Consider the following 14,487-nt stretch of genomic DNA (forward strand, 5'->3'; position numbering starts at 1 on the left):
ATTATATTCTTCTTGAAGTCTGAGGGTATTTCGCCTGTTTCATACATCTTGCTCACCAGATGGTAGAGTTTCGTTAGGACTGGCTCTCCCAAGGCCGTCAGTAGTTCCAATGGAATGTTGTCTACTCCGGGGGCCTTGTTTCGACTCAGGTCTTTCAGTGCTCTGTCAAACTCTTCACGCAGTATCGTATCTCCCATTTCATCTTCATCTACATCCTCTTCCATTTCCATAATATTGTCCTCAAGCACATCACCCTTGTATAGACCCTCTATATACTCCTTCCACCTTTCTGCTTTCCCTTCTTTGCTTAGAACTGGGTTTCCATCTAAGCTCTTGATGTTCATACAAGTGGTTCTCTTATCTCCAAAGGTCTCTTTAATTTTCCTGTAGGCAGTATCTATCTTACCCCTGGTGAGACAAGCCTCTACATCCTTACATTTGTCCTCTAGCCATGCCTGCTTAGCCATTTTGCACTTCCTGTCGATCTCATTTTTGAGACGTTTGTATTCCTTTTTGCCTGCTTCATTTACTGCATTTTTATATTTTCTTCTTTCTTCAATTAAATTCAGTATTTCTTCTGTTACCCAAGGGTTTCTACTAACCCTCGTCTTTTTACCTATTTGATCCTCTGCTGCCTTCACTACTTCATCCCGCAGAGCTACCCATTCTTCTTCTACTGTATTTCTTTCCCCCATTCCTGTCAATTGTTCCTTTATGCTCTACCTGAAACTCTGTACAACCTCTGGTTCTTTCAGTTGATCCAAGTCCCATCTCCTTAAATTTCCACCTTTTTGCAGTTTCTTCAGTTTTAATCTACAGTTCATAACCAATAGATTGCGGTCAGAGTCCACATCTGCCCCTGAAAATGTCTTACAGTTTAAAACCTGGTTCCTAAATCTCTGTCTTACCATTATATAATCTACCTGATACCTTCTAGTATCTCCAGGATTCTTCCATGTATACAACCTTCTTTTATGATTCTTGAACCACGTGTTAGCTATGATTAAGTTATGCTCTGTGCAAAATTCTACCAGGTGGCTTCCTCTTTCATTTCTCTCCCCCAATCCATATTCACCCACTACGTTTCCTTCTGTCCCTTTTCCTACTCTCGAATCCAGTCACCCATGACTATTAAATTTTTGTCCCCCTTCACTACCTGAATAATTTCTTTTATCTCATCATACATTTCATCAATTTCTTCATCATCTGCAGAGCTAGTTGGCATATAAACTTGTGCTACTGTAGTAGGCATGGGCTTCGTGTCTATCTTGGCCACAATAATGTGTTCACTATGCTGTTGGTAGTAGCTTACCCGCACTCCATTTTTTTTATTCATTATTAAAGCTACTCCTGCATTACCCCTATTTGATTTTGTATTTATAATCCTGTATTCACCTGACCAAAAGTCTTGTTCCTCCTGCCACCGAACTTCACTAGTTCCCACTATATCTAACTTTAACCTATTCATTTCCCTTTTTAAATTTTCTCCTGATAATGACGTCCTCTTGAGTAGTCCCCACCTGGAGATCTGAATGGGGGACTATTTTACCTCTGGAATATTTTACCCAAGAGGACGCCATCATCATTTAACCATACAGTAAAGCTGCATGCCCTCTGGAAAAATTACTGCTGTAGTTTCCTATTGCTTTCAGCCGTTCGCAGTACCAGCACAGCAAGGCCGTTTTGGTTATTGTTACAAGGCCAGATCAGTCAATCATCCAGACTGTTGCCCTTGCAACTACTGAAAAGGCTGCTGCCCCTCTTCAGGAACCACACGTTTGTCTGGCCTCTCAACAGATACCCCTCCGTTGTGGTTGCACCTACGGTACGGCTATCTGTATCGCTGAGGCACGCAAGCCTCCCCACCAACGGCAAGGTCCATGGTTCATGGGGGGGGGGGGGGGGGGGGGGGAAGAGATGAATAGAGATGAATACACTAAGCAAATTCGGAAGGATGTAGGTTGCAGTAGTTACTCTGAGATGAAGAAACTTGCAGAGGATAGAGTAGCATGGAGAGCTGCATCAAACCAGTCTCTCGACTGAAGACCACAGCAACTGCGCTATACGAGGATGGCACGCAGCACTTTGAAAGAGCACGGAGGATTTCCTTCCCTAACCTTGACAGAATCCGAGCGTGTTCTACGTCTATAATGACCCCGATGTCGACGGGTCATTAATCCCAGTCTTCCTTCTTTCCTTTCTTTTATAATTTTTGCTGTTTCTACTTAAGTGGATGTGAAATGGGCGGGCACATATAGACGACTATGGAGTGTGATAAGGTTCAGTGGTTGAATTGGAGCATGTGAAAAGATATATACAAATCTTCTCTCTTGCTCTCTCTTCTCTCTTTCTCTCTCTCTCTCTCTCTTCTTTCTTTCTAGATCTCTCTCTCTCTCTCTCTCTCTCTCTTGCTGTGTGTGTGTGTGTGTGTGTGTGTCCATCTAACTTTTCTCCTAGCACAGAGATGGATAGGTCCCGGTATATGCAGGACTCGGTGAAGTAAGTTAATAACTATGAACTTCAGTCTTTGTAGAATACTGTGTAGAGTGACGCAGAAAAGTCACAGAGGATACCGTGGCGTGCCACTCGAGAGTCTCGTTGTTCTGCCGGCAGGTTGCTGTGGCTGTTCCTGTTCGCGATCAGCCTGGCCTTGTGCAGCAACCTGATACGGAGAGTGTGGCTCAAGTGGGAAGAAACGCCGGTGATCGTGACGTTAGCCGAGACGACGACGCCGGTGTGGGACGTGCCGTTCCCAGCCGTCACTATCTGCAGCGAGACCAAGACGCAGCGGGAGCTCTTCAACTACACCGACGCCTACTACCACCAGGCCAACCTCACCCAGGACGAGTGAGTTTCCCGACAGCGTTGTCTCCAACTCGAGAATGTCTCAATGTTACTATCACTGTAAGTGTTTCAGAACATAAACATTTTCGCTTGCAACACCAAAGTAGTCGAATACATAGCCCATCGTCCGCGGCTCGTGGTCTTGCGGTAGCGTTCTCGCTTCGTGCGAGCAGGGCCCCGGGTTCGATTCCCGGCGGAGTCGGGGATTTTCTCCGCCTCGAGATAACTGGGTGTTGTTTGTGTTTCATCATCATTTCATCCTCAATCACGCGCAAGTCGCAGTAGTGGCGTTAAAGAACTTGTGGAGCGGCGCCCGCGAGGGGTCTCCCGGCCACCAATGCCATACGCTCAATATATATAACATAATCCAATCGTCTATTTTACATTATATCCGGTTTTATGACTGGTGGGTGACATATCCAGCTACTTTTACTATTTTACCTCCATGTGATTTTGTGAGTAACGGGTCTCGTATCCAGCTACTTTTACACAATTTCATGATGCCCCAGAAGGGCGAAATGCGTTATTGACATTAAATAATTTCGCAACGGAGACTGGTTTTGTTCTGAAACACTTTTAAACTGGTTGCTGTAACAGCCTGCCACGATGGAATGGGGAAAAGTTTTATCAGTGTAAGACTACAAATCAGCTCCAGACATGACGATTTAGCTGTCACAATGATACCTTTCAGTTCCACATGCCGAAAGTCAAATAGTTCCCCACAGGTTCAGATGCGATAATACAAACCGTCACGCAACGGAAACGATATGGAATTGGATGACCCTGACCAATGAGTCCTGGGTGGTTGGTGCTCTGAAAATATAATAAAAAGGGGGATCATTAAACTAATTAAATTAAAAGTTGGTCCAAGTTAAATACAATATTATAATAATCCCTGTTCTCACGCACTTTAACACTGAACTAATGGCTGAAGAATAGTGAGAACGATAAAGCTCGGAGGAAACGGAAGTTGACATTTACGGACTTGAGAAATATTTTGACTAGCAATCGAATAATTTGGCAAAGTCCACTTCGAATGGGTGAAAGTTTACAGTGATCATGGTGACTACTCTGATTTAGCCACAGTAGTGTGCGACTATCATATCTAAGCAGCATAGCTATCCTTGTCATGAATAACACATCCGCCACTGAAGAACAAGTATGGAAGTTGCGGAACGTAATCAATAGATATAAGCTGCTTGCAAACATTAAGTTTATTTGTCACGTGAGCTGGGAGTTCTGTCTCTGCGTTCGAGAAACTTGGGAGCTGCAAGTGATATGGCTGGCCGCCTGTAGAAACACATCAGCCGCTGCGTGTTGTAACGTCGCCATCAAAAACCTGCTACAATCTCAGCTCGACTGTACTCGGCTCTGTTCTAAATTCCAGTATGTTCTCGACTGCGCCCTAGCCTTCAGTGCACTCGCCTCAGAGCTAAACTTGAACGTACTCTCCTGAGTCTCAAAGTCGAATGTCATCATAACTGCCCACTCATTGTTCCCTACAACATTCACGAAATTCTCTTTTTCTAACTGAAAAGTTCCGCTAACCGCTGGCAAATGATATTATTCTTAACAAACTCTTCAAGTAAGTCTTTATTGTAGCTAACACTCTGCTCTCCCGCATCTGAAATTCTCCTGTTTCCCAGTTTCTGTTACTTTTTAAAATTATCCAATGAAACCTTTTTTGCTATTTGCTGCACACGAGGCTGCTTCCTCACGTGCAGCGGTGTCAAAATGTCGGCACACAGCTTCACAAAGAGATGTAATTTCTAAGCGTAACACAGTTGTGTCCATCCCCACGAGAACATGTGCACTATACCAGTACTCTCACTGCAATCTCTTCTAGGAGGTGGGCAGTCGGTTCCTTAGAACTGTGCTTTGAGATGATAGCTCGGCTTGTAAAACAGCAAAGGACTGCACAGGACAAGGATTTCTTCACGGCTCACTATACGACTTCTTTAGTTGAAACTCTGACCCCATACAATGCAGCGCACGGCTGTCGGGCAAATGTACAGACGCCGACATCCAGACGCTTGACCTGACAATAATCAGGACACAGCTGCTTTCGGAAACAGGCCCGGAAGCGTCCCTTCAGGCCTCACGCTATATGTGTTTTTGTGAGTTCCAGATCTCCTCTGAGGACACTACTGGAGGCTGGAGGGTCCACAAGTCACTGCCCTAGGCCTCCGCTCTCCTCTTGAGTCATCATGACCTACGTAAAGTGATCAGCTATAGAAATATGTAAAATGGAAACTACCTGCCGCTTGAAGAAATTATTTAGATATGATTTATCGGCTTAACCCCTGCAATCACTGCTGTTATCCATAATAATTGTAACAGACTTACAATACTTGCCATTAAAATTGCTACACCAAGAAGAAATGCAGATGATAAACAGGTATTCATTGGACAAATATATTATACTAGAACTGACATGTGATTACATTTTCACGCAATTTGGGTGCATAGATACTGAGAAATCAGTACCCAGAACAACCACCTCTGGCCGTATTAACGGCCTTGGTACGCCTGGGCATTGAGTAACAGAGCTTGGATGGCGTGTACAGGTACAGCTGCCCATGCAGCTTCAACACTATACCACAGTTCATCAAGAGTAGTGACTGGCGTATTGTGACGAGCCATTTGCTCGGCCACCATTGACCAGACGTTTTCAATTGGTGGGAGATATGGAGAATGTGCTGGCCATGGCAGCAGTCGAACATTATCTGTGTCCAGAAAGGCCCGTACAGGACCTGCAACATGCGGTCGTGCATTACCCTGCTGAAATGCAGGGTTTCGCAGGGATCGAATGAAGGGTAGAGCGACGGGTCGTAACACATCTGAAATGTAACGTCCACTGTTCAAAGTGCCGTCAATGCGAACAAGAGGTGACCGAGACGTGTAACCAATGGCACCCCATACCATCACGCAGGATGATACGCCAGTATGGCGATGACGAATACACGCTTCCAATGTGCGTTCAGCGCGATGTCGCCAAACGCGGATGCGGCCATCATGATGCTGTAAATAGAACCTTTATTCATCCGAAAAAATGACGTTTTACCATTCGTGCACCCAGGTTCGTCGTTGAGTACACCATCGCAGGCGCTCCTGTCTGTGATGCAGCGCAGCGCTGGATTAGCCGAGCGGTCTAAGGCGCTGCAGTCGTGGACTATGAAGCTGGTCCGTCGGAGGTTCGAGTCCTCCCTCGGGCATGTGTGTGTATTTGTCCTTAGGATAATTTAGGTTAATTAGCGTGTAAGCTTAGGGACTGATGACCTTAGCAGGTAAGTCCCATAACATTTCACACATTTGAACATTTTTTTTGTGATGCAGCGTCAAGGGTAACCGCAGCCATGGTCTCCGAGCTGATAGTCCATGCTGCTGCAAACGTCGTCGAACTTTTCGTACAGATGGTTATTGTCTTGCAAACGTCCCCATCTGTTGACTCAGGGATCGAGACGTGGCTACACGATCCGTTACAGCCATGCGGATAAGATGCCTGTCATCTCGACTGCTAGTGATACGAGGTAGTTGGGATCCAGCACGGCGTTCCGCATTATCCTCCTGAACCCACCGATTCCATATTGTGCTAACAGTCATTGGATCTCGACCAGCGCAAGCAGCAATGTCACGATACGATAAACCGCATTCGCGATAGGCTACAATCCGACCTATATCAAAGTCGGAAACGTCATGGTACGCATTTCTCCCCCTAACACGAGGCATCACAACAACGTTTCACCAGGCAACGCCGGTCAACTGCTCTTTCTGTATGAGAAATCGGTTGCAAACTTTCCCCGTGTCAGCACGTTGTAGGTGTCGCCACCGGCGCCAACCTTGTGTGACTGCTCTGAAAAGCTAATCATTTGCATAACACAGCATCTTCTTCCTGTCGATTAAATTTCGCGTCTGTAGCACGTCATCTTCGCGGTGTAGCATTTTTAATGGCCAGTAGTGTATTAATCGGCATGAGGCTGCCTCATATTTCGATGAAATGAAATAAACGTAATGAAATATGAGACGTGCCAGTCCGTCAATGGACTGATGCTCTGTTGACAAGTTCAATTGCTTACATTATCAACATAAAAAGATGGGAAACATAGAACATGTTAAAATTATTTCAAGTTACGTTAGATCCATTTATAAGTTTCAAATCGTTGCTAAAAATTTACAGAAATTTTCACAGTGTTGTTAGTCCCATTCTACTAAATGTGCACCAAAATGATGTCGAGATCTCCAGTCGTCCTATGAAAAGGCTTTGTATTCGACACTGATATCGATCAGCCCTATTAGACTAAACATAGACGTAAACTACATCAAGGTTATCCCCAATCGTCCTACAAACCACTAGGAATGTATGGGTATCCGACTGCATTAAAACTCATTCGTACTGAACCGGTGGAAATTGCTTCACGGATTTATAATTACGATTATTCTATATCCTTCCTCCCGTACCCTGTTCCTTGGATTGTCTCTTTCACGCAATTATTTTTTATTTAGTATGTCATCAACGGAAAAATGCATACATGCTCGTGTTTATTTAAGAAATTCTGACTGAAAAGTGGGGTACCAGCTGCGTAATTCTACCTTCCTCAAAAGTTTTGGCACGCGAAGATATTCGCTCTTTCTTTAGCATATAACTCACCTCAAACCCAGACAGGCTCCCCTAACCGTAACGCACTCACTAGTCCATCTCGGTTAGTCGCTCTTACCCATCCACACCCAGTTGCCCTTTCTCACACATTCATTCATTCAGCCCAACTCACTGTCACTACCTTTGTGTCTCTGGCTTTGTCTCTTTCGTTCTGTCCTACTATTACTGTCCCCTCTCACTGACACCGTCTCCCTCTTGCTCCCTCTTACTCGTAATATCTCATTCCTTCTTCCTACTGCTGCTGTGTCTTTTCCCTATCACTCTCTCTTCTTCGTTGTCGTTGTCATGTACTCTGTCTGTCTGTCATTATCGCTGGCTCTCACCCACTTCCAATATCTCTTTATTCCTACGACGCCCCCCCCCCCCCCCCTCTCGGACACTGTTTCCTTCACGCTTCCCCATTCTATCTCTGTCAACTATGTCCCACTGTGTCCCTCTGTCTCACACTGCCATTGGCTCCTTCGCTCTTTCTGTAACACAACGTCTACTATCTTCCACTATTTATTATCTATCCTTCTCTTTGCCACTGTCACTGTCTTCTTCCATCTCAGCACAAGAAAGCACGAACGTACTCGAATGCCAACACATTTTGAAAACATTTTTAAAAGTGCTGAGGAATGTACAATGAGGCAGCTGGTATCTCACTCATCAGACCCTTTTAAATAAACACGAACATGAAACTTTCCTGGCAGATTAAAACTGTGTGCCGGACCGAGACTTGAACTCAGGACCTTTGCCTTTCGCGAGAAAGTGCTCTACCAACTGAGCTACCCGACCACGACTCACGCCCCCTCCTCACACCTTTAATTTCGTCAGTACCTCGACTCCTACCTTCCAAACTTCACAGAAGCTGTCCTGCTGTAGAGAGAGAATTTCATTCTAGAAACACGAACATGCTTTCATTTTTTAGCTCCGTTAGGAGCATTATTCCGGTGGTTCCATTCCCTTCCCTGCTGCAGCAGGGTGTTAACTTATGCGACTCTGAATACGCAAAACTAATTTAACACCTCATTCCGCATTTTACGTACAAAAAAAATTTCCACGTGCTTTAGTGCTACATAGGACTCCCAGACAATAATGGAGACAATTTACAGTATATTTCTGTGCGCTGCGTCACTTTATTGAGGTTTTTGCCTCATACGGGATTTTATGTGGGTATTTTAAGTGTGTAAGTACTGTAATTTTGAACTTGTGTATCTTGGAAACATAGAGAGGTATGAAGAAAATTTTCAACGTTGTTCAAGAACCGGATCTTAGCAATATATCGCAAAAGTTATAGCCATTTACTGTGGATAGCCGTCTCGGAATCCGCGGGTGGGTCGCAGCGGGAAGTCAACGTCTCTGCTCTGGGCCCAGGAAACAGGAACGCAGTGTCCGATGCCAGAACTACCCTGCCAATACGCATCATAAAGGAAACAGTAAGCTGCCCAAATAAGGCTGCAAACTACAACATCTGAGATGTAGAAAATATTAACTTATTGTAGAAATGGCTACATACATACAAGTCATGAGCTTGACGCTCCTTAATAACACATGAAAATTAATGACGTAACTAGAACCACCTTCAAATCCAAATACCAAGCTACACCCTCTTTTGACAGTGCATTGCCTTCGGCATAGACTATATTCCAGTCCCAGTTACACCAGCTCAGTTTACAACAGGGAGTATTCATACACTTGTAATGAATATTATTTGGAACAAATAGATTAAAATAAGTTACACTGACCAATTCCGTTTCTAGTGACCTCGATGTCGATGGGACACTAAACCGTAATCTTGCTTCACATCTTCCCTATCCTGCCGTGTCCCAGTCCCCCTTCACTACGTCTTGTACAATGCATTTAATTTCAGTTCCTTTGTTTCCATGACCTGAAATAGCGCGATAAGATTCCTCCAACATAATCATACATAAATTACATACTTATCAACAGAAGTAGCAAATTGTGACGAGAGACTTCAGACAAGCGGTATGATAATAAGGTTGCCATATTACGCTCGGTATATGGAAATTTGTAAAAAAAATTGCTGGAGGCATATTCCGTTTTTACAACTAAGTGAGAGGCAAAAAAAGGCTGCCTTTCATTTAGTTGCACAAACGAAATGAATTTTGAACCATCGAAGGAAAACGGAGAAATTGAAGATGTGAAAATGTTTAACTGCCAACACGTTTAACAATGTAATTTTATTTTATTTCAAATGTTTATATAAGCGATAATAACATGACCTTTGTTTAATTAATACATCCCACAGCCACAATTTAAACTGTGTCACGTATGTTACAAAAACAGCTGCTTGATGACATTTTTCCACTAAAATCTATTTTTTCCTCGAATTACCTGCCCCGAAAGTTTTGTTCATCATCAGATGGATGAATTTTATTTACAGAGTCAACTGTATCTTATAATACAACCACGCACCTCTCATAATATTATCTAATAACAAAGAAGGTCTTATCCTTTGAATAATTCTGAGTACTATCGCACCGCCTACCCCCTTAGGTAATTATCGTTTGTCGGTATGTAGATGGCCAATGAAGACTGTAAACTACCATTTTTACGCAAGAACTTTTTATTAAAGGTGAGTTATGGCCCTACGGGCTTCAAAAAATTGGGAAATTTGTAGTATATTCCTAAGGGACCAAACTGCTGAGGTCATCGGTATCTAACCTTACACACTACTTAATCTAACTTAAACTAACTTACGCTGAAGGCAACACACACACCCATGCCCGACGGAGAACTCGAACCTCCGATGGGGGGAGCCGCGCGAACCGTGGTAAGGAGCCCTAGACCATGCGGCTACCCTGCGCAGCAGACATCAAAAGGTTGGTGGGATAGTGACACTGTAACTTAAATTTGTGACCAGGTGAGATACGTAAGTAAAGTCAAAGTTACCATCTGTTTTGTTGTTTACTATAAATCCTCACACAAAACGAGTGCAGTAGTTGCACTGAAGTGTAACATGAACATGTTCAATGACAAATTATCATAAGAATATGAAACAGTTAAAAGAAGCTAAGGTTGGCTGAGATTCAACACAAGGAACCGATAGGTAACTTACTACATTATTAGCTCACTGATCCGTTTCCGCGATCTGACTAGAATGACTGCCTAAATTTGAGTTCATACAATTAAGTGTGCCAGAAGGACACCTTCCTTCTACCCATTGAAACTGTAACGTTTACTGCGTACATGCGACCTACACACGCCGAAGCCGACTGGAGGTCTTACCATTTTTTTTTGACATTGTCATTTTGTTGCCTATGTGTATTGCGGTTGGTGGCCACTGTGTTGCATGATGCCTGTGAATCACGAAAAGATATCTAACGTAAACTTTACATCACTCTCCAGTTGGAGCTGCAAAGTGAAATGACCAAACCTCATACCGTATTCTGAGAGCAGAATCTGAAGTGATTCCTTCATAAGCAGCGGATGAAGTGCCACTTTAGCTCCTCCTGTCTTTTCACGTAACATTCGCATCATCTTTGAGACCCAAACCTATCCTCTCACGAGCAGTAATCCAATGACAAGTGTCAATTCTCCTGCAGCATCCCCCCACTTTTCAATAATTTTCCAAGACTATTATGTCAGACCAGGCTGACAAATTAAATTTCCGCATTTTCGGGCCCAAAGAAACGAATGTGTTTTGGTTATGTCGCGTCAGTGCCTCAAAGACGCGCGTTAGTATGTTGTTTTCTACGATCCTCCTAAAATTCTTATCTACTTTACATGTGCGAGAGGCCAGCTACTGGTATTTTTGGGTCGAGAAAGTTACAGTCTCACACTTAAAGAATCCTCGCAACTCGCCTGCCGCGTTCTGCAAAGAGTACACTTCATGTATTGGCAATCACTATCGAATAATCTTTAATGAAAATAAGGGAGACGATATGTATCCATAATGTGTAAGTGACGAAACTGACAGTTTCAGCTATATAGCCACAAACAAGTAAGTTCTAATGTTAAACTTTTAACTGACGAAACTGCTGAACACGATGCGATCAAAGGAAGGAAAGTACTAAAAAGACGTTACTTATTTCTTTCGCCTCGCCTGAAAAGCTTTTTGAATGAAATTGGCAGTTATCCCGTTAAGTTCAAGGTAGGTTGAATAGGGAATCAAATTAAATGCCCAGAAGTAGTCAAATAAATTTCTAAAATGGAGTTGTAGCTACGAACCGCATTGGAGTACAAGAATAAAATAAAATATTTTGGCTGAAAGGTGTGTATTTAAAAAAAATCCTAACTTACATAACACATATTTACGGAAGAACTAATAATAATATCCCCTCCACAGCTGTTTACGGAAATGCCCCTAAAGGACATGTAATAAGCGAAAAATTTTAAGTATATGCTCATTTAGTATATATAATGTTTTAAATGTATACATAAAGAAGTGACCAAGATAATTCATTTTCATTTGTAGCATAACATAAGGAAAAATATCGTTTCCAGTTCTTACTTGCATAGTTCACGTTATTGCTCTGAAGAGGTGAAAAACTCATCTGATGTCACATAGTGCTCACATTGTGTCATATTGTTAATATTTATACGTCAGTTTGTGTCATATTGTTAATATTTATACGTCAGTTTGTTTTTGTTGCCATTCATGGGGAGGGGGGAAGGGGGGGGGGGAGGCCAAGGAGAGTGGGGTAAGATGGAAGGAGTTGGACAGTGACAAATCATTTAAACTTTTTTTAACTTTTCATGGTTTCTGCTAAGATATTAAGAAGGGGCGTCCGCGAGTAACGCTTATTCCAAGTTAGTTTGAAAGAGAGATATGTTATTTAGGGAAAATTTCACCAAAGACTGTACATACAAAGAAACAGTAGCAAGTAGTAGCATCTTGAACAGGCTTTCGTAGAACGTCCTCAGATTCACGCCTCACGTAATTAGTATTATTTGCTTTTTGACGTGGGCTTACATGTAATCTCAAAATATGATACCGTGTCAGATTATGAAATGAAAGTGAACACAATGCTTTATTTTCCAAGTAATTTGTTTACTCGTTTCACAGATCTGAATGATTTAAAACGGGTCAGAATGACATAACTTTTATGTTACAGGTAAGTGTTTCACGTAACTACACATGATTCTTCGAGAAACCTGAAGCATCAAACAGCAAATACGACTGCTCCCTCTCGATGAATTTTCAGAAAACAAATAAAATCTGGAATACCCCTTTTTCTATTTATTTCTCTGAAGAACTTCTCCAAACCACTCTGCATCATTTGCTTTGAATGATATTCCTGACTAAAACAGCGCAGAGATTCATTCACAAACAATCCTAGAGTTAACCATTAGCACAGAGGCAGGCGTGAACTGGCCGCTGGAAGGAAACGCCTGTTGAAACCAATTGCAGCCAATTTAGTAGTGTCCAGAACTCTGGTCCCAGCAGGCAGGTACTGCCTTGTGCTGGGGCACACCAGGAACCCGCGCCTTCTTACCCACAAACATCATCAGAGTAAACTGTTTAACGGACCCCATACGCCAATGGCACTGAACCTTCGCTTCAAATCTCTGAAATCTTTTTTTCTCTCTTTCTCTCTCTCTCTCTCTCTCTCTCTCTCTCTCACTCTCTCTCTAAATATGACAGGAAGAGATTACGAGTAGGTCTGTTTTTTCCCCTGTTTAACATTTCTTTTTCATTAGTCAGGTTATGATGCTTCCATATCATTAGTCATATTACTGCTCCACACTTGACGGTAGAGACCCAAGCAATGACAAGTATTTACTTGTAATCTTGAATTAGTGGTATATTGTCGCCGTTATTAACACAATAACTGGAATACTCTTCAAATTACGACTGCTTCCAACAGTAACCAAATTATTCATATGTGTTTTTATTCTACGTATTTCGCAAGTCTGTCATTAAGTCACTGACGACAGCAAAGAAGTTGAGAAACATATTTGGTTACAAAAACAGGGGGAGGCAGAAAAATCACGTGAACCAAAATACGTCTAGAACGAATGAAAACGTAGAGGTTCGGTTTCTTCCTGGTAACAGAGTACATGTGACACACAAGTAATTTTTAGCCATTATAGCCGCAGAGTTTTGACACTCCTTTTTTTACGGAGATGTATGCTTTTTTCTGTGGCTTAAGTTGTGTAATGTGAGGATCTTTATCAAGTACAGGGGGCAACCAAATAAAAAACGAGACAGATGGAAAAAAGTAAGTAAATTATTTACTATTTCAAAAGCATTCGCCACATATGTTAAAATATGTATCCCATTACGAGACAAGGCAGTCATTGCCTTCTTGGAAAAATGTTTGCGGTTGGTTACGGAAACCACAGTTCACACCCAGATGTGCACCTTTTAGACCGAAACAAATGACAGCCATTAATGTCTTCCTTCGTGGCTCAAAAAGCATGGAAATTGCATGGAGACTGATCCGTACTATATGGAGGATAGTCAAAATATGATTCTTGAGTTTCTCCCGGCGTATATGATAGTCAAAATATCCACGGGTGTACTGCCGGTCCACAGTGTCCAACGGGCACAATATGGAGGATGTATAAGGGCTTCTCAGAGTATTAGAAACAACCTCGGCAAAATGATGGCCCGACCCCAGCAAATAAGCTATCGAGGGCTAAACATACTGACGTTTGTTTCCACGCACAGTGAGAGTAGGTCTGAATCCCCCTTAGCAACTGCGTGTTTTCCTAGACATGGTGCATAAACCTAGCTGGATGATACGCGCTAGTAGTGCACATGAAACCGACAGATATTAATGAATGTTCCTGCACCTGTTTCGTATACGAAATAATTATTAACCACACGTCATTGCGGAAACACGATAGAATGTAAATAATCCAGGCGATGCTCAGTCAATTCGCCAGTTACTACAGGAACAATCGAACAATTGAGGAAACGCCTCCAAGCACTTCCTGTTCATGGGAGCAGACTAACCAAATGCAACTACCCTCGGGTGCCCCATGACAGCGCGACCGAACTTGTCACAACGATCTCTACTTATGTGACTATTTAT

General features: G+C 42.7%; 1 protein-coding gene across 1 annotated transcript in view; it reads left to right on the forward strand.

Moving 5' to 3' along the window:
- The window catches only part of LOC124775855 (pickpocket protein 28-like), a 182,002-nt gene that overhangs the window by 65,581 nt on the left and 101,934 nt on the right, over positions 1 to 14,487 (forward strand). The window contains exon 3 of the mRNA XM_047250689.1: positions 2,614 to 2,847. Coding sequence (XP_047106645.1) covers positions 2,614 to 2,847 — 234 coding nt within the window. The remainder of the gene's footprint in view (positions 1 to 2,613; positions 2,848 to 14,487) is intronic.

Source organism: Schistocerca piceifrons, chromosome 2 (genome assembly GCF_021461385.2).
Source record: "Schistocerca piceifrons isolate TAMUIC-IGC-003096 chromosome 2, iqSchPice1.1, whole genome shotgun sequence".
Taxonomy (NCBI): Eukaryota; Metazoa; Arthropoda; class Insecta; order Orthoptera; family Acrididae; genus Schistocerca; species Schistocerca piceifrons.